General features: G+C 44.9%; 2 protein-coding genes and 1 pseudogene across 2 annotated transcripts; all 3 read left to right on the top strand.

Moving 5' to 3' along the window:
* The first annotated feature begins 996 nt into the window (after positions 1–996).
* LOC133924206 (stress protein DDR48-like) lies at positions 997–2,299 on the top strand. Its single transcript, XM_062369644.1, has 2 exons — positions 997–1,734; positions 1,822–2,299. The coding sequence occupies exons 1-2, from the start codon at positions 1,159–1,161 to the stop codon at positions 2,032–2,034; spliced, it is 789 nt and encodes a 262-aa protein (XP_062225628.1). The 5' UTR covers positions 997–1,158; the 3' UTR covers positions 2,035–2,299.
* An 18,569-nt stretch (positions 2,300–20,868) lies between these two features.
* LOC133924205 (abscisic stress-ripening protein 3-like) lies at positions 20,869–21,596 on the top strand. Its single transcript, XM_062369642.1, has 2 exons — positions 20,869–21,118; positions 21,241–21,596. Exons 1-2 carry the CDS (start codon positions 20,879–20,881, stop codon positions 21,391–21,393), a joined length of 393 nt encoding a protein of 130 aa, XP_062225626.1. The 5' UTR covers positions 20,869–20,878; the 3' UTR covers positions 21,394–21,596.
* A 1,661-nt stretch (positions 21,597–23,257) lies between these two features.
* Positions 23,258–24,534, top strand: LOC133925474 (putative wall-associated receptor kinase-like 16; annotated as a pseudogene).
* The last annotated feature ends 961 nt before the right edge of the window (positions 24,535–25,495 follow it).

Here is a 25,495-nt window from a genome sequence, read left to right as displayed (position 1 = left end):
GCAAATCGGATGAAAAGCGCGACTGGAAGGGCATGCATGCATGCATATTCTTCTATTCTGTAATCTGCTTTCGTACTTTTCTGATCTGTATTCTGAAACAGACAACAACCGGACCTTGAGAACGAGTGCGTGTAGGCCTACAGGCGCCGATTACTGAAATGGAGTTTTGAGGACATAGGCCACTCCCCTTAGACCCTAGTTAAGCTTCGAGATATGCCACTCCTGTATATTTTTAGCTGACACGTGAGCTCAAAATCCCTTTTCTAGAAAGGAGGAGCTCAGTAGCTCACAGATGCTATCACGCGCGATGACATGTGATTTCTGCACAACACTTTCAGTCAACTAACACTAACAGTCCAATACACAGTTATACATAGCATACTTTGGATTTGAAAAAAAAAGTTTCAGAAGATATATCCAATACACAGTTTCAGAAGAAGTTCCCTTGCTAGAGCAGTTCTTGCTGGTGCAGAAATTAGTCTTGTTCGGATAACGAACCGTGAAGACCTATTAATATTGTGGTCGGTCCCCCAATGCGTTAATTGTTGATGCTGCCACAGCAAGAAGCTAGTTCCCTTGATCGGAGCGCAACTGTCAGAGAAAATTGGACGAGCGACTTCTGTTCTAGATTATGAAAAACCCAGAGGTTCCAGGGCCATACAATTCTCGATCTGTTCTGTATTGAGTTCTGAAATGATATTTTTGCTCAGTATTCTGAAACATAGAACAATATTTTTCAGGTTAATGAGATACCCAAACATGAATGACATGGCATCTAGAGCAAGCAATAGCTGAGGGTCGGATCGATGATTCGGATTTCAGGGAATAAACCCCGTCCATTATTAATCGTGGCCCAACCAGATGATGTCGACAAGCAACTAACCAACTAGTTCTTGTTTGCAAAAAAATATCTCCATTTAGAGATGAAGACAAATCAACTAGAATTGCCAATTATATATTAGATTTCGTTAATACTTGTGCAGCATATCAGCCACAACCTAACTACACTTGGTCGAACTGCTCGAAACCTATGGCTTAGAGACTGCTCCCTGCTATAAATACCTCGCATCGCTGCGTTCTTGGAAGAGCATAGTGCAAACGAGCTTTACACTTGTACACTGAAACTTCTCTACGTGACAAAGTTTAGACTTGATCGAGATGGCTGACGAGTACGGCCGCAGCGGCTACGGCAGGTCCGGCGCCGGCGACGACTACGACAGCGGCTACAACAAATCCGGAGGCACCGACGAGTACGGCCGCGGCGAAGGTGGCTACAACAAGTCCGGCACCGACGACTACCGCAGCGGGTACAACAAGTCCAGCACCGACGACTACGACCGCAGCGGCGGCGGCTACAACAAGTCCAGCACCAACGAGTACGGCCGCGGTGGCGGCGATGACTACAACAACGACAGCGGCTACAACAAGTCGGGCGCCATTGACGACTACGACCGCAGCGGCGGCGGGTACAACAAGTCCTCCGGCGACGACGCGTACACCGGCAGCGGGTACAACAAGTCCTCCGGCGACGACGCGTACACCGGCAGCGGGTACAACAAGTCCTCCGGCGACGACGCGTACACCGGCGGCGGGTACAACAAGTCCGGGGGCGCCGACGACGAGTACGGCTCCTCCCGGGACGACTCGGAGAAGTACAAGAAGGAGGCGAAGGAGCACAAGCACAAGGAGCACCTCGGAGAGATGGGCACGCTCGCCGCCGGCGCCTTCGCCATGGTACGTTAACTTCCTCTCGCACAAACGCACAGGTTGGCACGTTCTAAATATCAACTGTGCTGAGATTTGTCGATGATGCATGCGCAGTACGAGAGGCACGAGGCGAAGAAGGACCCGGAGCACTCGCAGCGGCACAAGATCGAGGAGGGCGTGGCGGCGGTGGCGGCCCTGGGCAGCGGCGGGTTCGCGTTCCACGAGCACCACGGCAAGAAGGAGGCCAAGGACGCGGCGGAGGACGCCGAGGAGGAGGAGGCGTCCGGCCGCGGGGAGGGGAAGAAGAAGCACCACTTCTTCGGCTGATCGAGAGCTATGGTTCGTGCTTCCGCAGCAGCATGTGATCAATAATAAGAGCAGGGTGTTTCGTGCTCAGAGTGTGTGTGTGTGTGGGGTTACTGATGTGGTCTGCTGCAGCTGATGCGGTGCATGGTGGTTGTGTCTGCATGTGCGTCTGTCTACGTGTTTTCTACGTGCGGCGTATATATGTACGTGTTCTACCAGGCTTACACGCTTAACTTGTGAGTTGTGACGAGACTTTGAGAATACAATCCTTGCATTTTGTATTTCCTACGTATATTTCATAAAAAAAATGCGAATATACAGGTGCCCAGTGCCATCGTGTAACAGGACGTGCACAAATATTGATGTGAGACTGAGACCAAGAACTTCCTTTCACGAGCTACTTCAATAAGGGGCATGTAATGTTGAGTTGGAGTACACCTTTGGAAAGAAAATTCTTTACATAATTCTATTTGAAATGTATGGTGGATCGTTGCACAATTTCAAAGTTTTGCTAGCTCGGCATGTAATGTTAGGCAACAGAATACAGACACTAGTACATGCCTATAATGAAAATAATCCTATTATTATATTATTATGATTTTAGTGATTAATAATAATATGGTAAATGAGACTAACATGTTTATCAAGAATATATGTTAGTAGGTCTTATGGATGCAATATATGAAGAAGTCATCGTAACCGGAACAAAGTTTGACTGAATTGGAGAAGTCCCAAAAAAATTTGTCTCACTGGATAGTCTAGTGCTCTGGGTGTTAACTCACAAAAGCATATTTGACAAAGGGGAGAGAGACCTAAAGACCTCACCAGAAGGTCCGGTGATCAGAGAAGATACACACTGGAACATTTTGTCTAGAGAAGGTTACAACCATTTAAGTTGAAGATCAAAACACCGAATGGTTCGATGATTAATGTGTTGCACACATCAAACAATGAACAATGCAAAGAGGCAGAACGAAGGCTGGGCACACCGGAGCATTATTTCGAGAGAGAGTTGCATTGACTCGGTTGGCTAAAATCAGCTCACCAGATAGTCTGGTGATGAAGCGATGTGCACCGCATGCTAACACCAGAGCAATTTACACAAAGAAGAAGGAAAAGCTCCGATGTCTCATGATAACTCACCGGATAGTCCGGTGATAGAGATCAAGTATACACCGGAGTGTCCGATGTTCATAGAGGCTTGAGTGGGGTTCCAACAGCCAGTTTGTGAGAATGTACTCACCGAATGATCAAGTGTTAGTACTAGTGTTCTCACCGGATCATCCGGTGTTAATAACTTTTCTGAGTTGTTGGGTTAACGGCTAGTGCGCGGGTTTGAGACTATAAATACCCCTCCACTCAGTCATTTGAAGTGGTGGCATGTTGCTGGAGTCCAGAGAAATTCATATACACCTGAGAAGACATCTGAGCCACCAAAGTGCTTAAAGTGATTATCCAAGGTGATTAAGCACAATATTAGTGAGTGATTAGTACTTATAGGCCTATAGAGAGTGTTGCTAGGTGATTGCTGCCTAGAGAGTGGATTAATGAGTGACCCAACCTTGTACTAAGTGTTACGTCGGCACCTTAGAGTCTTGGTGACTCGCCGGTAAGCTTGTTAACACTCTGACTTGGTGTGGAGCAGCGGTAAGACGATTGTGCGGGGACGCGGAAACCCTTGACTTGGTGGCTCAAGCTCCGAAGTGATCACGATGACGAGGAACTAGAAGAGAGGCTAATGGTGAGACCTTGCCTTGGTGGCTTGGTAACTATCCGGGTGGAGGCCTTGTCTTTGTGACTTGGTGTTCAAGAACCGTGACCGGGTGCCGACCGAGAGTATATTCTTTGTGGAGCTCCAATGTAGACTAGAGGTGGCATTCATATCATCGATACCATAGGAAAAAAAATCCTTGTGCCGAGTTTGCTCTCTCTACCCTATTTACATTTCCGCATTTACATTCTTGCAATTTACCTTCTTAGATAGGTTGCAAGCACTTTGATCGGTAGAGTAGACACACTAGATAAACCTAGAGCACATCCAGATAGAATTTAATATAGGTTTATCTTGTATTTTTTTAAAGCCGAAATAGTTCTAAGTGTCCTAATTCACCCCCTCTTAGGACGTCACTGATCCCTTCAATTGGTATTAGAGCTAGGGCTTACATCTAGCTTTACAATTTGTATTAAAGCTTCACACCGTTTACAAGTTTTTGTCAATTCAAGTGGTATTTGATCCTTAGTCTCATTGTGATCGGTTAGGCTTCACCGTCTAGTGAGTGGTGACGTTCGAGGTTAGGATAGATTCTCATAGTGCTCCACTTCTCGATGGCACAAACTTTCCCCGTGGAAAATTCTAATTACTTGTTATTTACAAGCTTAAGGGTTGGATATTTGTAGAGTCACCAAGGAAAGGATGAGACCTTATATCACCAACAAGGAGAAGCAATTAGATACATTAGTCAAGAGTATCCTTTTATCATCTATATGTGTTGATGCATTTAATTATGTTTATTCTCTCACTAATGCACATGATATTTGGATTGGTCTCATTGAAATACATGAAGACACAAAGGATGTGCGCAATAAGAAATATCATGTGCTTGTTAAACTCAATGGCATCAAGCAAATACCATATGAAAGTGCTAATGATATGTATTCTCGTTTGAATATTCTTGTTAATGAGATCAATGGGTTAGTTTTGACGCTAATTAAAGATGATCAAGTGGTAAGAAGAATACTTTAAGCTCTTCTTTCAAAGTATAAGTTGATAATCTCCATCATCTACGACAACAATGACATCAAGAAGATGACTCCAAATCAAGTGCTCGGCAAGATCACCGCCCATGAGATGACAATGAACATATGGGTGAAATCTTTCTTTCTCATCTGACGTCAAGAACCTTACTCTCACAAGTAAGCAAGCTCAATACTAACACGTGAAGGCAAGGATGAGGAGATAAGAGCAAGAGTCAAGCTCAAGTGAATATGATGGAGATGAAGATGAAGAGAGCTATAAAGAAGATGAGCAAAGCATCTCAAGCGATAAAGAGATGGATCCCGAAGTTATCAAGCTCATCTCACAAGTGGAGAAAAATATCAAGAAGATCAATACCAAGATTAATCATCCAATCTCTATGAATAACTTAGTCAAAGCAATTTATCACAGTAAAAAGGAAAAGAAGACCAAGATCAAGAAGAGTAAGACAAAAGGGGAGAGCCAAGATACTTGCTAGCATAGAAAGATGGATGGGTGATGATGAAGATTCTAGCTCAAGTGATGAGAGCATCACCATCCATTCCTCCAAGAGAAGCTCTTCCTCAATGTCGTCATCACGTAAGTCATCACAAAAGTGCCTCGTGCCTAAATGTATGGATAGCAATGTAAGTGGTAATGAATTCGATGAGGATTTTACCTCCTATGATGAACTCTTTCATTTAATCAATGAGCAACAAGGTACCATTAAGAAACAATTTAAAGAGCTTAAGATGTTCAATGCACTTAATGACACTCATGTTATCTTTGTTTCTAATTATGAATAATTATTATGCAAATTCAATTTGCTAAACAAGGAGCATGAAGAGGTTAAAGCTAAATTTGAGTGCATTGAATCTGAAACTAAGGTCCATTTGAAGCAATCTACCTCTCTATTTAATTTCAATAATAAGGTAGATGCTTTCACTTCTTGTGATGATTTAATCAATTTATCTAGCTCACCCCTTTGCAATCAAAAATGTATTGAGAATATTTTTGTAGAATTATCTAACAACCTCATTGCACAAGAGAATGATGAGCTTAAGCAAGAGTGAAGAAGTTCAAGAAGAACTTGGCGAGTTTAAAGGGCAAAGGACATTGTCGGAGAGTGAACTCCTGTCGCAGGGATCCCGAGAGACCCCTCTTTAGAGATTCGGCCGGGGGGATGATCCTGGAAAAGCTTGTGTGGGAAATGAGCGGGAACGGAAGTAAATGCGATGGCTGGCGGGTACACCGGGTTTTTGGACAGGTTCGGGCCGCACGGAGGCGTAACACCCTACTCCTGTATGAGTGCTATATCTATCCTTGAAGAGGAATTCTTCAAGGATATATCTGGTTCTAAGAGGAGAACTGTTTACAAAAGAGCTGGAGGCTCTTATGTTCTAGCTTAACTTGAGCTGGTTCGAAAGTCTATCGATCTATCTTTCGCCTGGCTCACCGGAGGTTGTTGGCTATCTGGTCTCTTGATCGTCTTGTGATCGGGGGCGGTTGTTTTCTTGTCCTTCGACTGACCTTCCTCTCTTTTCCAGTGTTCTCCATCCTTTCCTTTTATAGGTGTGCCGACCTCGACATATCCTGAATGGGAAAGAGGGGACGCGAATGCCCAGGTGCCACGGAGAAAGGCGTAATCATTTCATCTTCGCGAAGTGACAGGGGCGGTGGAGGAAAGGCGGCGCGCATTCAACCACCAGCCGCCGCGGGAGCTTTGGGGTGCTATGAAAAGGGCCCACCGGACAGCCTCAGAGGTGCCCGGTGCGCCCACCCTGTCTTGTTCTCTTGCCAGGGCAGGGTGGCAGGCCGAACGCTTCGATTCTGGCAGCGTTATCCCGAGACGCGCAGGTGAAAACGGGACGGGACCCGTGCATTTAATGAACCCACGCCCCCCTGCCAGTGCATGGCAGGGTCTGACACTGGGGCGTGGGCAGCCGAGAATGTCAGGATGTCAGAATGTCAGGCCACGCGCGCCTATTAAATGCGGCATCGGGCCCTTGACTGGATGACACCCTGACGACGGGGCCCTTCGAGTCTTTGAACGAGCTTGCGCGAACCTTCTGGGGACCGAGTCCTCGGGGGCTGCCACGTGCAGCCCCGAGCACTCTTTCCCGAGCACTTCGGCGGGACCTTCGGGGCACCGAGTCCTCGGGGGCTGCCACGTGCAGCCCCGAGCACTCTCTCCCGAGCACTTCAGTGGGACCTTCGGGGCACCGAGTCCTCGGGGGCTGCCACGTGCAGCCCCGAGCACTCTCTCCCGAGCACTTCGGCGGGACCTTCGGGGCACCGAGTCCTCGGGGGCTGCCACGTGCAGCCCCGAGCACTCTCTCCCGAGCACTTCAGTGGGACCTTCGGGGCACCGAGTCCTCGGGGGCTGCCACGTGCAGCCCCGAGCACTCTCTCCCGAGCACTTCAGTGGGACCTTCGGGGCACCGAGTCCTCGGGGGCTGCCACGTGCAGCCCCGAGCACTCTCTCCCGAGCACTTCAGTGGGACCTTCGGGGCACCGAGTCCTCGGGGGCTGCCACGTGCAGCCCCGAGCACTCTCTCCCGAGCACTCTGTTTCTACCTATCTTGCAGGGTGGTGATATGTGGTGGACGGCCGGTCTGGCCTCGGGACTTAGGGACCCCTGGTTCTAAATACACCGACAGACATGTCCAACCTCCTCAAGATAACCGTGCAACCATGATGAGCAAGCTTATAGAGGGGTCTACCGTGACATGCTTCAAATGCCATCAAGAAGGTCACAAGTCCTTCTAATGCAAACAAGTGAAGAAGAAGACCAAAAAAAAGAAGAAAATGGCGAATCTCTCCAACAAGATCTCTAACCTCTACACCAAGCCCAACTACAAGAATAAGATAAAAGGCAACCACTTCAAGCTCAAGAAGAAGAACAATGGTAAGGTGGTTGCACACATAGTTGGGAAAAAGGATTGGCGTGAAACCAACCCATTTAGGTGCCCAAGGAAGTCATCACCAATGTAAAAGGACTCTAATCGGTTTGGGTTTCAAAGAAGACTTAAAACCCCAAGCTGCTATGGGGATTTAGAGACTTATCTCACAACATAAAGTGAAGGTTTAAGAAAAAAAAACCAAGTGTACAAGATGGGTGCATTGATGAAGATTATGATCATCATATACCCAAATTTCTATCCAAAGGTAAAATAGGTAAATGGTAGCTAGATGTATGTTCATGCATTTTGTTTTTTGCTTCTAGCTTATTTGCCTCGTCTAGGATTGCATATGTATATTTCAATTTATTGCATATGTTTATTTCAATTTATTGCAATGCCTAGTGTAGGTTTTTGTATGATAGGTTGCTTGTGTTTATCTCTAACCCATGAGTAATCTACATGGTTTATTAGTTGTAGGTTCTTTACATGGCACTAGTTTTTACAATTAGTATATTTTATGTGCCATGATCTAATCTATAGGATAAATCCTCATTGTTATCAATAACAAGTGCATATATATCTCACAAGTATTCAACACTTGTGTGCATATATTTATGAGAAGTATATCCTATAGGTTGTGATTTTGAGACTAACACATGTTCCAAGTTGTATCTTTTGTAGTCTCATGAAGCAATTAATATGTCTCCGAAGATATATAATGCTTAAATGCCTCATTGATATTATTGTCAAATCTTTTATTCATTTAAGCTACCTCCATGCATAATATAGCTTAAACTTACTATCTTGACATATTGTCTAGTTGTGCATATATTTCTTTCTCATTGTATGTATGCACACATATAAAGGGAGTTTAGACTATATTATGTGAGTTTCATAAATTATGATCCATGTGCTTTCATAGCTTACAATTGGTATCATTCATTTGTAGTGATATCCATATAATTGGTATCCTTTTATTAGACTATGATTTGTGAAGCTCTCTCCCATGTGTCCTAATATTTTTCCCTTAAGTTCAACATGTGTTTATAACCCTTTTTGAGATATTGTTGACAAAGGGGGAGAATTTTGATGACGAAAGCAAGATTAAAGCAAGATGAACAATGTGAGGAGATTGTAGCAATAAGCAAGACATCTAGGAATGTCGAAGTTGACAAATGAGGAGAAGAAAAGATGCTAAACGCCTAAATTGATAAAAGAGAATCTCTTGCATAGGTCGTTTAGTGGAGATAGTGGCAATAGAGAAAGAGAGAGCCACAACAAAGGAGGACTAATTGTTAAGAACATGCTTTCAAGTAATGTGCGAAGACTTTGTTCTCGCTTATGATCTTTACATTTGGTATCATTTATTATTTGACACTTGCTTTGGTTGTGTTGTCATCAATCACCAAAAAGGGGGATATTGTAGCGAAAATAGCCCTATTAGACCATGATTGTGATTTTGGTGATTAATATTAATATAATCGACTAACATGTTTTTCAATAATATATGTTAGTAGATCTCATAGATGCAATACATGAAGAAGTCACCGCACTCAGGACAAAGTTGGATTGAATTGAAGAAGTCTCAGGAAGATTTGCCTCACCGGATGGTCTGATGCTCTAGGTGTTGAACTCATCAGAGCATATTTGACAAAGGTGAGAGAGGCCTAAAGACCTCACCGGAAGGTCTGGTGATCAGAGAAGATACACACCGGAGCATTTTGTCCAGAGAAGGTTGCAGCCATTGAAGTTGAAGATCAAAGCACCGGATGGTCCGGTGATCAATGTGTTGCACACTCTGGACAATAAACAGTGCAAAGAGGTAGAACAAAGTTCAATGCATCGGATGATCCGGTGATGAAGATTGTGCATACCGGAGCATTATTTCCAGAGAGGGTTGCATTGACTCGGTTAACTGAGGTCAACTCATTGGATAGTCCGATGATGAAGTGATATTCACTAGATGCTAACACCGGAGCAATTTACACAGAGATGAGGGAAAGACTCGGATGGCTCAGAATAACTCACCGGATAATCTGGTGATGGAGATAAAGTATACACCGGAGTGTCCGGTGTTCACAGAGGCTTGAGTGGGGTTCCAACGGCTAGTTTGTGAGAGTGTACTAACCGGATGATCCGGTGTTAGTACTTGTGTTCTCACCGGATCATCCGGATCAAAGTGTTTAAAGTGATTATCCAACGTGATTAAGCATAAGATTAGTGAGTGATTAGTGTTTATAAGCCTAGAAAGAGTTTTGCTAGGTGATTGCTGCATAGAGAGTGGATCAGGAGTGATCCAACCTTATACCAAGTGGTACGCTGGCACATTGGAGTCTTGGTGACTCGCCGGCAAGCTTGTTAACCCTCTGACTTGGTGTGGAACAGTGGCAAGGCGATTGTGTGGGGACGCGGAGACCCTTGCCTTGGTGGCTCAAGCTCTAAAGTGATCGAGGCGCCAAGGAACCGGAAAAGAAGCTAGCGGTGAGAGCTTGCCTTGGTGGCTCGGTGGCTCATCCGGGTAGAGGCCTTGTCTTTATGACTTGGTGGCTCAAGAGCCGTGATTGGGTGCCGACCGGGAGCATATCCTTTGTGGAGCTCCAATATGAACTAGAGGCAGCATTAATGCCATCGATACCATAGGAAAAATCATTGTGCCGAGTTTGCTTTCTCTACCCTATTTATGTTTCCCCATTTATATTCTTATAATTTACCTTCTTAAATAGGTTACAAGCACTTTGATCGGTAGAGTAGACATACTAGATAAACCTAGAAGACATCTAAATAGAATATGATATAGGTTTATCTTGTATTGTTTTTGAAGCCAAAATAGTTCTAAGTGTCCTAATTCACCTCTCTCTTAGGACGTCACCGATCCCTTCAATGCCAATCTTGGAGGGCATCTATATAGTGGTTGACCGACTCTGTCCAACAAATTGGTCAGCCCAATATAGCCAATATTCATATGTCATCCTCTCCTCTCCACCTTGACTTCTTCGTTGTCTTTGGTGAGTCATTCATCGTGTTGTCACCCCTGTCCCGCTGGACCTGCGACCACCGCCAGCTAACCCTTCTCCAATAGACCATCCCTCTAACCCTCCTGACGCATATGGCTTCGATGGCACCACCACCTCCGACCATCCCTCTAACTCACCCTGGGCCCTAACTCCAAACCCCTAACTTGTCAATGGTAGTGACAAGAGAGGGCAGAGACGCGGCAGCGGAGAGTGGTAGCGAGAGTAGGCGACAGGAGAGAGGCAAAGCTACAAAGATGCAGTGTCTGGAGGGAGATTGAGAGGAGGCAACGAGGAGGAAGAAGAAAAAGAGGTGCATCACAGCCGTCAATTCCCTCTGAGCACGAATCTTAAAGCTACCCCATATTAAGGCAAACGTCTATTGAAATATGCATAGGAATTTCTAGGAAACCAAGGTGAAATGTGCATTGGTTTAGGTATGATGAGCCATTGACAACGTTAGATTTGAGATTATTTTGGTTAGCATGAGCATGTTTGTGCGTGATCTTGTTTATAGCTAACCAAAGATTGAATTGGAGCAGACTGTTTCAAAGTCTGGAAAAAATACCTCACTGAAACATCCGGTGTGTGGGTTCTTGATCTCACCGAATAGTCCGGTGTGTCATAGATGTGAGCACCAGAGCTTTTCGGCTTAGAGGTAGAGAAAAATTTATTCACCGGAAGGTCCGTTGTGGGTGAGAGTGAGCACCGGACTAATTTTTCTAGAGAATGTTCAAAAATATTATGTCTGGTAAAATGGTCTCACCAGATGGTCCAGTGTGTTCAATGTTGCGCACCGGAGCTTATTTAGCGCAGAGGAAAAGTTGAAGGCGCCAGATGTGAACACCGAAGAGTATCACCGGAGATTTTTAGTTCTAAGGCAATTGTTGAGGTATTCACTGGATTGTCCGGTGTTAGGATTTTATGATCACCAGACTATTTTTCCAGAGTGGAATGCAAACTGGGTTCCAGTGGAGTTGTACTCATCGGATGGTCCGGTGTTCACATTTTTGTTACATCTGATCTTTTTCAACTTGATTTCGATATGGACTAACATGTGATGATGTTATATAGTTCTGGATATGCATGTTTGCTGGTCTCATAGTGTGCAGGTGATGGATGCAACTTGGCGGTCGATGGCAAGTGATTGGGGCTAAGCGGGATGCTTGGTGCTGGACGATCAAGGAGGCCAGGCGGAATCAAGGATGATCCTAGCGGTACACGTGAAGGTCAAGCAAGGAAAGAGATGATGGTTGATAAAGCGAAGGAAATACCGGTGCAAGTGACAAGGCGACCGGAGTGATCGAGAGCGGGAGAGACTTGCCGACGGTTAAGATTGCAAAACAGAGGACACATGTCATCATCGGAGCGCTTGCTTCAGGTGGAAGCAAGTGATAGCTAGTCACGCTTTCAGAAGCATGCTAGGGTTTTGCAGTTTGGTCACAAAACCGTAGGAGGATTGGAGGTCCACGTGGATCATCTCGAAGCTTGCGTCAAGCCGAAGCTAAGTCGTGAAGACGCCACGGTCGTTCGATGGGTGGAGGAGAAAATGGACCAAAATGCATCCGGTGTTAGGTAGGAGTGTACTACAAGAGAGGGGTATTTTGGGAACAGACAAGGAAACTTATGGATCAAGTTTCCTAGGTTATAAATAGAGGAGTATGGCTGGTTGGAAAGAGTCCCCTCTCGAGCCATCCATAGGAGAGCCTTGTGCTAGGGTTTTAAAGGGGGGAGAGAGAGGAATGCTTAGTCTATGTAATAGTTAAGAGTTTTTTAGAGATAAAATCTTTGTAATCCGTCTAAAATAGAGCTGATCTCTTTGAGTAATGAAGTTTAAGTTTTTGCATATGCTTGAATTCTCATCTTTCTAGTTTCCTTCTATTGGTTCTCTTACAACTTTGCAAGTTCTTGGTGTTTTGTTGTTGATTTTTGTTTTTCTTTTTGAGCTGAAATTTTGACACTTTGGGAAGTTGTTTTTCTTAATAATAGAGGCATAGAATACACATACACATGCATATATGATAGGATCTTGAATTCCCTTCTCTAGATCACCATCTTTGAGAGTTTACTTGCCCGGTGATCTTCTCTTTGTTTCGTCCATCCTCAAAGTTGCGAGCTTTTGGGCACAAAGACACATGGAATGGTTTTAAATGGAACCTATAGTTCATATACCATCCGTGGAGTTATATTGCATGAAACTTTCCATCTTGCTTTGTCTCTCTAAGTATTTTGCTTCCGCTCAAGGTTTGAGCTGCGTTTGGTTATTAAAAAGAGGAGAAGGCCATCTATTCCGCAAGAAATTGTTGAGACGCCTATTCACCCCCTCCCCCCCTGTAGTCACCACTTTCGATCCTACAATTTCCCCATCCCTCCTTGAGGCTCATGTGTGAAGGTGCATCTAGCTCCTAGGTGTGGTTTTGGTAATTAATGACAATACCTATGGATTAGCAATTGTGTTGAGAATTGTTAGTAGGTTGTTTCACAGGTGTTGCATGAAGGATTGATCATGGATTCATCGAGCAATGTCATGTGATCAAAAGAGATGCATCAAGAAGAATGAGTAAGAGGTGATGCTCGGGTAAGTAATGACAATACTATGGACTAACAATTATGTTGAGAATTATTTGTAGGTTGTTCCATAAGAGATGTGTAAGTGATGAAGCATGGATTCGTTGAGGAATGTCATGAGATCAAAGAGATGCATCAAATTCATTGAGCTCTAGGTGATGCTCATGTGATGTAGAATAATCTTAAGTGAGAAGAGATCTCGGAGTTTGAGGATGGTCTCAAGAATATTGACAATAAGCGTGAAGACAAAAATACTTGTGGAGATCAAGTAACTAAAGGTATTGTATTTTTAATTGAGTTTTATGGACTAACTCATGTGCTATGTGCTTGAGAGTAAGTTAGGGTTAGGTTCCATATGAAGGCAAATATTGAATTGAGATATTCAATGTGCCGAGTTGGAAGAGCAAGATTAATACAAGCTTAGTGGACAATTTGTGTTTTTGATACTTGCGGTTCATACCTTGGTGGTGAACCGGATGAAGATGATGTGAAAAGAAAAGTCTTCCATACTTGGTGCACGAGAAGCAATCACGAGAACTTCATCAAGCTTCGGAAAGATCAAGAGATGATCGAGATAGGAAGTGAGGATGAACATCGTCATCAAGCTCAAGTGAAGAGTTGATGACAAGGCTAGAAGAAATATCGGGACTCGGATGATGTGTTCGTCAAGTCCAACGGGATGGCTAGCTCAAGGCAAAGGTATAAAATGTAGGGTATTTTCTTTTGCCATTCAATGGTGATTAGAGAAGAGAAATGACCAGATTGATAGGATAAATGCCGTACTATTAAGAGGGGTCTTGATGATTGCTTGATTTTTATCATGTGTTGATAAGCTCAATCTTGTATGTGCATACTCTCTTTGGTAGGTTGCTATAGTTTGCAAATGGGTTTTTGTCGGTGATATGGGATCCGGGGTTCTCGAGTCCCATCGCATGTCCCCTCGTGGGGCCCATAAAGAAAGACAGCTTGAAGATATCTTCGATGGGCTTGAGGCTTATCGCTTATCACCCTGTTGTATCAGACCGTGTCAGACCTACTCTGACCAGACGGGCATGAGAGAGTACTCAGAGGCTAACTGATGGGTGCCCCTGCGCCTGCTAAAGCTGTGACGTGAAGACTGATGGGACCGTCCGAGGGATGTATTTTCAACCCTCTGTAACATCAACTGTAGACTCATGATGGTCGCTTTCCATTTATTGTTTACGAGAACTTGTGCCTTTGTTCTGGGCACTCCCTGGAGGGCCTCCCCCCGGTAGATAAAAGGGGGGGAGCACTTCGTAGAAAGGGGACCTGGTAACACAGAGAAAAATGAGAGAGCTAGAGATCGAGAAAGACATAGAGACATCCGAAGAGCATTGATAACATACAGAACCCACATGAGTAGGGTATTACGCCTCCGTATAGCCTGAACCTGTCTAAATCCTTGGTGCATTTATTTCTACCAGCCGACGATGATTTATCCCACCTAAGTCCCACACATATTAACCCCACGTACTAGGTAGTTCCAGGACCAGCCCCCCGGCCGAATCTCAAAAGGGGTCCCTCAGGATCCTTGCTTGCGGTGTTCATCCACCGACAGTTTTGCAAGTAGCTCAAGTTCATGTTCCTACTCCGTATGGCATGTCAATAAGTTTGCAAAGGTGGTTTGCAAGTTGACATTGTGAATGCATTAACCCTTGGCCGCATGGAATCTTTAGGTTGCAAATTTGTTTTGCAAAAGTTTAAGGTTCATGTAGTTTTCATTATGGTGGATCTTTGGACTATGTTTTAAGTTTGATCCAATGGTTTTGAGGTCAAATAATTAGTTGGGATGTGTAGCCCTCTGAATAAGCTTTCCGTAGAGTCTAAGATCACCTAAATCGGACATCGGGTTCAAAAGTTATTGCCATTTCTCTGAGTATCGGTAATGCTGTTCTGGGAGTGGCGGTATGACCGCCAAGAATTCCGGTCTAACCGCCAGGGTGGTGGTCTGACCGTCAAGATGGGCGGTCTGACTCCTGGAACTAACAGAGAACTCTCATCTCTCTGGATCGGGTGGCGGTCCTACCGCCAAGGAGGACAGTCTGACCGCCGAAGCTTGCAGAGAACCTCCGTTTTCCTGGAGCGGATGACGATCCGACCGCCAAGGTGGCGGTCCGACCACCAAGTGGGTTGGTCTGACCGCTGGAAAGGTGAAAATGCTGTAACGACTAGTTTAGAGTCGTTGGTCCAATGGCGGTCTGACCGTCAGGTGAACTGCAGTCTGACTGCTAGATGCGCAGAGATATCAGACTTTGGGTAACGGCTATATTTCGGGTTGTAGCCTATAAATACTCCGTGTCTAGTGGCTTGGGAAGCTATTGTTGCCCCTATTAAGCATCATTGAGCTAAGTAAAGTTCTCCCCACACATTTGTGCATGTGTTGCACAAAGAGAGGGTTGTGAGGTAAGTGTCAAGTGCATTTGCATTAGAGATTGAACTTTAGGCACTTGGTGAGAGTCGAGTTCGTCTTGGCTTATTACCCTTGGAGGTTGCCGCCTTCTAGATGGCTTGGAGGTGGTTGCGCCATTGATCCCTTCAAAGAAGCTTGTGAAGGAGCCACGGTGGTGATTGTGAGAGGCTTTGTGCATGCCTTGCCGGAGAGGTAAAGTGAAACTCTAGTGGAATCGAGGTAATGAGTGGTTCATTGGATTAATCAACTCAAGATCAAGTTGCTCGTGAGGAGCCTCTTCTCGTGGTGAGAATTGCATACTTGATAGAGGAGCGATTAAAGGTTTGAACCCACCTCAACGTGGATTAGGAGTGATCAGCAAATCACCGATACCACGGGATAAACTTTGGTTGTCATCTCTCGTGCTATTTACTTCTATGTTGTGATCTTTACTTTCATACAATTTACCTTGTGTGATTTATATTTCTAGAACCATAATTGCTTACATGTCACCCTAGGTTGCAAACCTTGACATAGACATAGAATTGGTCACTTTGTTGAGACATAGAGTTTGAGGGTTTTATATGTGGTATAACCGATCATTTTAATTCCGTATTTTTATCAGTTAAATTGATAGATAGTTTTTAGAACCGCCTATTCACCCCCACCCCTCTAGTCGGCCTCCTTGATCCTACAAGCGGTATCAGAGCTTGGTCTCTCTTTTTAGTGGACTTAACCATCCCGAGAGAAAAGGATGACGACTAGTTGTATAGAACTCTCCAATGAGGTACCTTTATTTGATGGCACAAATTATGCTCATTGGAGAACACACATCATTTCTTATTTTAAAGACATGAGCCCAAAAATATGGTAGATCGTAGATGTGGGCTTTTCTCATGCTTTGGATGAACATGCTCCAACAAAAGGGTAAAAGAAATGCCTACATCTCAATACTATAGCTACTAATGCTTTACAACGTGCACGTACGGTGCAGATCCATGGGCCACAGCCCGAAACTCATAAGCCTTCCACAGCATAGTATTCGGGTCCTCGGCCACTTCCATCGGTCAGATATCACTACCCGTTACCTTCGGAAAACATAACAACTTTTGGATAGAAAAAAAAATATGTTCGATATAGTCAACTTCAAGACGGCGAACAACAACATCTTGGGACGAACAACTTTGGTCAAGTCCATGGCAACCGCGCACTTTGCTTACTAGTGTGTGAAGATCCTAGGACCCAAAAGGGTCATTACCATTCAGGGTTGCCCTAAGGTAGGTCTCCACTGTGACAAGCGAAGTCTCGATATGACGTCTCAACACCGACCCGGCAAGGAACCCAAGAGCTCAAGGATCAAGGTAAACGAGAAGCCTACATCGTGACCACGGCTACAACGCTTCGACGAGCAAACCCGACAACCTGGGGATCTGGTTTACGACTAGTTCAGAACCCATGTAATAGTGCTACGCTACCCTAGAAGTAGAAGGGTCCCTGCTTATCGGCTTAATCTAGTCTGCTTTATTTAGGTTTAAGATATTAGGTCTACAATAGCTCATGGATCGTCAATTAACTCTGTAAGTTCCAAGTATAAATACTAATAGTACCTTCGTAATAATAAAGATCATATTGCCTAGAAAGTCGCTTGAATTCATTTTGTCTTACTTTTCTTCTCGCGCATTCAAATGCCCGACAACAGGATAAGTCGCCTCTCAGGAACCTCATACCATGCGCACTTGTGGTGGCGAAAAGCTTTTTCTACGACCTAAAGGCAATATGAGCTCTTTTCACTTTATTACATTTTTTTAATGTAGACTGTCTACCTGAAAAACCTTTCCGGGCAGACAGTCAGAGGCTTAACAAGTACTTAATATTAGAAACTGAAAACGACATATTGCGTACATTCTGAAAGTTGATTCTAACAAGAAGGAAAGGATCGTTACGTTGCGACTTCATGGTAGCGAAAAGGTTCCTTATCGCGTTCCATAAGTGACCAGGGGCTATGATGCCTTCCTCTAAAGCGGACCTAAGGCTGACCATAATAAGCACTCTGACTAGTGACTAACGCGTCCTGAACTAATCGAAGAAAGAAGTAAGTAAGTATATCATGATATGTTGTTGAACGCATCCAACACCGGGTACTCTCGTCAAAGGCAAAGCATTTAAGATAAAAATTCCTAAAAGTCTAACAAGCTATCGAGTTCTTTATTACAAACTGTAGTATGAAAAGTTAAGGCGATGACCCAAGTCTGAAGTCCATCGTGTCCACATAAGCCTTGGCCGGCCCAAGCATCTTCTCCACCTTTTGCACCGACTCCTCATCTGTCTCCCCTGTGGAAGTCCTCCTGGAGAATATCAGTGTCGATGTTCTGGTAGTATGCCTTCAGTGTGGCCAGCACCCAGGCAACTGCTTCTTCCGCTCCTCATTGGGCCTGGCCCCAGAGTTTTCCATAATTCTCGGGGTATATGCGGAGCCTGGGACCCTGTGGTGGACAAGTAAATGTTATTCGATACAAGCCATCACACGACATTGAAGCATGTGGAAGTTCCGCATCCACCAAGCTTTTCGCAGTTAGATCTATATTAGCATCTCCCCCTGACTACACGTAAGGAAACCGTCTGACTAGGTTAGATCCAACTAGGCTAACCATGCACCTCCTTTAACAATCTCAGAGATTAATACAAGACAAACATGATGTATGACTATTATCCTAAAGGAAGCCTAAACTTGTATAAAACTCGCTCTGTGTGTTCTTTGATTCGTCTACTTGAAGCATCCCACATATCTTTTACAAGATCGTAAGATCGGCGGTTCACCAATTATCGATAAAAGTTTTGCCAGCTTGGCATGTAATGTTAGGCAACAGAATACAGACACCCGTGCAGGCCATTCATGGAGGGCATCTATATAGCAATCGACTGACTCCGTCCATCAAATTGGTCAGTCCAATATAGCCAAAATTTGTATGTCGTCCTCTTCCTCTCCACCTTGACTTCTTTGTTGTCTTTGGTGATTCATCCATCATGCTGTCACCCATGTCCCGCTGAATCCACGACCACTGTCGGCTAACCCTTCTCCAATATGCCTTCCATTAGTCGCCCTTGCTGCCGGCCCCGCTCATCGCCCTCCTGATGCCTACGGCTTCGATGGCACCACCACCTTCGATCATCCCTTTAACCCACCTGAGCCCTAACTTCAAACCCCTAACTCGTCGGTGGTAGTGATAAGAGAGGGCAGAGAGAGGTAGCGAGAGGAGGCGACGGGAGAGGGGCAAAGCTTTGGATATGTGGTGTCTGGAGGGAGATTGAGAGGAGGCGACGAGGAGGAAGAGAAAGAGGTGCATGACAGCCGTCAAATCCCTCTGAGCACGAATCTTAAAGCTACCCATATTAAGGCAGGAATGCAGACCCATGGGCCACGGCCGGAAAATATTCTCCGTGAGCACTGCAAGGCCTTGCCACAGGCCTTGCCCAGCCCGCCACAGGCCTGGCCAATGGCAGCCCCCGGTAGCAGATAAACATCTATCCTGACTCCCGTAGCAATTGGGCACCATGGTCAAAACTAACGGCAATGACAGTCCTCCCAGTCCTCATGATTGGCCATTCTAGCTTGCCTGGGCGACTGGCACGCCGGAACGGACCAACGGCTTCACGAGTACTCACCATCCGGCCGGAAAAGAAGCTAAACACGAGCCTGATTGGCAAGTTGGCACGTCGGCTTCTTCCTTGGCTCCTAAGAAACTTGAGCGAATTTCCGAAGGCAACCGGTGGAGGAGCATTTGGACCGGCATCATCTTACCACCCCGGCTCCGGTGAATTACGTCGGTTTGTTTGAGCTTCTATTTTTATTTTTTTAAAAGTTATGTTTTTTATCTGAATAGCTGTTTTTAAAATAGATTTTAATTTTTACAAATAGTTTTTCGAGAAAACGTCTCTTAGCGAGTTTCTCAATTGTAGAACATGTTTATTTGAGCTTCTATTTTTAAGTTTTTTTTAAAAGCTATGTTTTTTGCTTGTCAACACCTAGCTTCTCAGAAAAGCGTCTCTCAGCGAGTTTATCAGCTTTAGTTCATTTTTCTCATAAGTAAGGGCTCGTTTGGCAGGGCTCCAGATTCTTCTAGAAACGTTTCGGTTTCGGATTCTTCCTGGAAACGTTTCTCCGGTGAATCACCCTCAATTTTCTGAAAACGTTTGGCAGGGATTCTGGATTCGGATTCTTGAAGAAAAATGACCTGAGTGATTCTAGAAACGGGTGAAACACCATTTTGGGTGATTCTCCTCGTAGTGTTAAAAATGAGAAACGTTTCAGGTGATTCAAGGTGAAACGTTTCACGTTTTAGTGCGTTTGGCAGAGATTCTAGAGAATCATCAGAGAATCTGAAACGTTTCTTGCAACCAAACGGGGCCTAAATTTCTGATTTTTTTAGAATCTACTTCTCTAAAATCTCATTTGTTCTGACTTCTTGTTTTTGACTTCTAGACGTAGCAGAAATAGAATTAGAAGCAAAAAACAAACATAATCTTAATTTAGAGATCGATAAAGTTATTATAACAACAGATATGTTACCTACCATTAAAAAAATGTCCAAACTTAATGTACATTTTATTCTGGCTTGGACAGCCTGTAACTTTCATTCCACATCTAATCTTCTGGATACATTTTTCCGCGTGGTCACGGAGAAGCTTTTGAATTCCAGCGCAAGATCACGCGTTCCCGTGGAAAAAAATATATCCAAGTAAGCCAGACCAGTCATGTGAATTCCAACCCCATCTACCAGTCACCATCCTATTCAAGAGATAAATCATCTGTCCATCCATCAGCTCCTATAATATATACACTTTAAAAGCACGTTTCTGAATTTTTTTTCTTATGTAAATCCAATTTGTGAAAAGTTTGGTCTCCCGTACGCTCCCTCTGTTCACGAACACTTGCAACTGAAACACAAATGCTTCAGATAACTATGGTGAAAATTTTCAAATTCAGTCAAATTGAATTCAAAAGTGTGGATGATGAGGTAACGCCGGGAAAGAGCACCCCATTTGGACTAGCTCCACCCCTGTTCTATCCTCCGCCACATCCAATATTTGACTTGGCATTCTGATGCAGTCTTCCAAATTATTACAGTAGCATGTATACTCCCTCAAATGCCCTCCTATTAGCCAATGGATGAATAGTTGCAGGGGCAAAATTTGACATTGCAGGATCCGTTCCATCGCTATAAATACCGGCCATTAGGCAATGGGGTCTCTATATCAGCCAAGAAGTCTCCTCTCCCTCGATAAATTTGCAGAGAAACCTTTGATCTTGCTTCGACGAGCCATGGCCGAGGAGAAGCACCACCACCACCTGTTCCACCGCCACAAGGAGGAGGAGGAGGAGAACTCCGGGGAGGTCGACTACGAGAAGAAGGAGAAGCACCACAAGCACATGGAGCAGCTCGGGGAGCTCGGCGCCATTGCCACCGGGGCATATGCTCTGGTAAGTAATAATCCGTGTTCTTCGAACTGTACATGATGCACACGCGTGATGCATCAGTGTACAAGACTCGTTTACGCGGTTCAGCTCTTGATTTATATGAATCTGTTTCTGTGGGACTGCAGCATGAGAAGCACAAGGCCAAGAAGGACCCCGAGAACGCGCACGGCCACCGGATCAAGGAGGAGGTGGCCGCCGTCGCCGCCGTGGGCTCCGCCGGGTTCGCCTTCCACAAGCACCACGAGAAGAAGGACGCCAAGAAGCATGGCCAGAACTGAATGCATCGCGTGTCTGCCTGAACCATCGCTGCTTAATTTGTTCTTTCAACTCGTGTGCGACAGGTTCTGATTTGGACTGATCCATACCTAGGAATTCTGGATCGTAGGTGTTTGTATCAAGACCAAATCAAAGCTTGAATAAGTGTGTGCATACTGCGCACTTGTTTGTGTACTGGATCATATTTATTCTTTCTTTGTTGAAATGTTCTGGTTTTCACTCGAATAATGTGGATTTGCGTGCTCGTACTTGTAACATGGACAAAATGATTGTGAGTAACAGAGATGTCCAAATAAAAAGAACAGAACAATAATTTGCGTGACCTAATGCAACAATTTTGAAGAAACCTTACGCAGTAATTTTTGTGAGACCTATGCACATTTTTTTAAGGATCTAACGCAACAATTCATGAAACGTAATTCAACAACCTTGAAAATGTCTTGAGCAACAATTTTGCAAGCCATGCGTAACATGCCAAAAAGCCCTAAAGCAATAATTTGTGAGTACTAATGTAACAATTTTGAAAACGACCTTAAGCAACAATTTGCAAGACGTATGCAACATTTTGAAAAAGCAAATTCACCATTTTTTTGGTCGATGGTTACAATTATGTATTTAATTTGCTTGTGTGGCAGCACAGCATAAAAGAATTTGTTAAACACAAATAAAGGAATATAGATAAAAATAAGGAAGTTCTGAACAACATAAGCACCTGGATGAACCTCGGTGACCTGATCATGCAACACGCGAGCTCAGAGGGAGTCTTTGAATGGTGCCACGACAAGCATGAGTTATCCTACACGTTTGGTGGAATTTGACAAATATTTTGTTAATTTGCTATCAAACTTTGGCAAGATTCTCTCTCCCACTTGAAACTCTTGTTCATTTCCTTGCAATGTTGGACCAAACCATGGGTGGCTAAATTGGCGAGCAAATTTTGGTAGTGCCAAACTTTGGTAAGGCTCGCCTTGAGGGAAAATTTGGTGTCAAACCTAACAGCCCCTAGCTCAGCTAGCACAAAGTCCATAATAATTATTAGATGATGTTTAGCATTCCAAATTTGAGTAGCTTTATCTTTTGCAGCATAATGTAGTTTTTGTAGCTTTAGATGGTAGCTTGGTTTTATCTGTAATCTTTTCCTAAGCTTAATGAAGGATAAGTTCATAAAAAAAAAGGAGAATGAGATAGAAGAAAAGTCCCTGGGAACGAAGGAGGACCGTTGGTTACACAGCCCAACATCATTTGGGCCAAGCACAAGTTAAAACAAGAAGGAAAAAAACGGACCTTATTGATTTTTTTCAATGATACAACAAGAATGCACACTACACACATCACACATACACACATGTGCGCGTACATACACACGGTAGGATGAGAATAAAAAGCACAAAACCTTCAATACGCGAGAACACACAGTATTATTGAGCATGCACGTATGTACCTTAGTCTAATACGAACTAATCTCAGGTGCAATAGCTATTGGGGAAAACCCGTGAGCACCCACGTCGAGATTAGTTCGAACAAGAGTGGGCTCGGGCGTACTCCGGCGTCCTTTCCATCCAAGCTAGCATACCTTGATCACTTTTATTATTATTATTATTATTATTGAGAGAGAGTATCTATTGATAGTTAGGCACTCCTGAATTTCTATGTAGCGCAGCCCAGTACGTGGGAAGTTTTTAGCCCAATACGGTGAAACTGCTTCTTTCGGCCGTTCATCAGGTTCTAGTGGCGGCCCCGTTAAACTACGGAACAACGGGTTCAGTTGCAAGCCCGTTAACGGAATAGAAACTTGAGCTCCAATTAAGAAGCTGCGAGTTTTTTTTTTTTTTTGAGATTAAGAGGTTGCGAGCCTGGTAAGAAGTCATGGGGCCCGTTAACTTTGGGCTGGTTTATTCATTGTTGGCACTTGTTAGCTATCCTGACGTTTGATTTCCAATCCTACGGCATAAAAAATGAATGATTTGCACAAAAAAACATTCGAAAGACAAATAGACAGACCCCAATACTCCCACCACTTGACATAAAAAATGGAGAAATTTTACGGTGGTCTCGAAATAATTTGAACCATTCATTTTTTGGCTCGGACGATCTAGATCGGTTAGAATACTACCTATTCTCTAGAGGTAGTATCGGTAGTATATAGGAGTAGTATAAGTAGTATAAGGATATTTTTGGAAAAAAAAGAAATGGTATGGAAGTAATAACTTGTAAAATCATGGATTCAACGTATGGACTGGCCCGAATTGTTAGAACCGGTTCTGCAGTAGCAGCTGGGAATCCTGGCCAGCTCCTGCGTGGCGTTCAAGATCTTCTCTGAGGAGGAGATCAACAGGGCCACCGATGGCTTCGTGGAGGCTCAAGTCCTTGGCTGTGGAGGGCACAACGTCGTCTACAAGGGCGTCCTCGCCGACGACTCCACTGTGGCCGTCAAGAAGTCCAGGGTGGTCGACGCAAAGCCGATCAGGGACTTCGCGAGGGAGATGCTGATCCTCTCCCAGATCAACCACTGGAACGTGGTGAAGCTGCTCGGCTGCTGCCTCGAGGTCGAGGTCCCCATGCTGGTCTATGAGTACGTCCCCAACGGTAGCCTCCATGGGCACATCCACGGTGGCGGCGGCGACGGTGATGGTGAGAGCAAGCTGTTGCTGCCGCCGGGAGCGCTCCTCCGCATCGCGGCCAAGTCCACGGTGAACGCGCTCGCATACATGCACTCGTCGGCCTCGCCGCCTGTCCTCCACCGCAACGTCAAGTTCGCCAACATCCTGCCCGATGGCGACCTCGCGGCCAAGATGTCTGACTTTGGCGCGTCGCGGCTTACGCCGGCGAACGAGGCGGCGGTGGCCACGCTTGTCCAGGGGACACTGGGGTACCTAGACGCTGGACCCAGAGTACCTGCTGACATGCCAGCTCACCGGCAAGAGCGACATGTACAGCTTCGCTATGGTTGTGCTGGAGCTGCTCATCGGGAGGAAGGCGTTCACCCTTTGGAGGACGAGGAGGAGGAGGACGGGAGCCTCGCGTTCTTCTTCATCACAGCAGTGCTGGCGGGACGGCACCGTGAGATCATGGACGAGCAGATCAGGAAGGAGGTCGGAGTGGAGGTGCTTGACGAGTGGAGGTGCATGTATGCATTAGGATAGATACAGTTGGTAAATGACGGCGATACCCCTGAATGGCATGGTGGGTAATTTTAATGAAAATATAATAATTACAAAAATATCCAATTACGTAGACGGTTGGATTAAATTTATACTACATCTTGCTATAGGTAGTATGGAGCACCGTAAAAGTTCTCAAAAAATGAAGCGCGCATTGGATTGCGTGTGCAGCGTGTTGTTGTACTCTTCCTCTATGTTCAGGGCTTCTCCGGCGCGCATCCGCATTTCCATCATGCAAATTCTGCAAAGCACACGGATTTCTAACGTTCAACGTCCAATGTCTTCCAAACAGAAACGTTGAGATATGGCACTTGCCACCTAACTGAAAAGTGACACACATGATACTAGCAGCTCAAAGAAAATAGTCACACACTCGGAAAAATATCCAATGTTCTGTTCTTCGATCTCACCTTTGGATTGACAGATTGGTTCTTCAGGTGCAAGTACAGAACTGTACCAAGTTCTTGATCCTTTGAAGCACTGTTTGCCTCCTATCCAGCTGCTGCACCCTGTTGCTTTGCTTGTCTTAGCTTCGAATGGACCTCGCCGCACAAACCCTGCAGACTTTATTTATATGCAAGCACCATAACAGGTAAAAATTTTGTGCTTTGTCTCGTGCTACAGCCCACAAAAAGCCTGTCCAAACTTGTGAAACTAAGCACCGTATCTCCTGATCCCCAGGCTCAGGCCGTTTTCAGCCGCATCCTCTCATGGCAAACCCTTGCACTCCACACCGGTGCATCGAGCCAAGCGTACGTGTATCTTCAGCTCTGTCCTTTGCCGCCGTGTTGGAGCCTTCTGGGTTGTGTGCAAGCTTTCTTGGTGGATTGCTGCTGTGATCCAGAGAGAAAGTTGCAACGGATTAGGAGGTTCAGGTACAAGGATTGCCAGAAAACAGCTTCCGTTCTGGCGGTCGTGGCATGCACCAACGCACGGCCATTCC

Source organism: Phragmites australis, chromosome 7 (assembly GCF_958298935.1).
Source record: "Phragmites australis chromosome 7, lpPhrAust1.1, whole genome shotgun sequence".
Taxonomy (NCBI): domain Eukaryota; kingdom Viridiplantae; phylum Streptophyta; class Magnoliopsida; order Poales; family Poaceae; genus Phragmites; species Phragmites australis.
The sequence above is the reverse complement of the archived record's forward strand: the minus strand, read 5'-3'. Positions and strand labels throughout refer to the sequence as shown.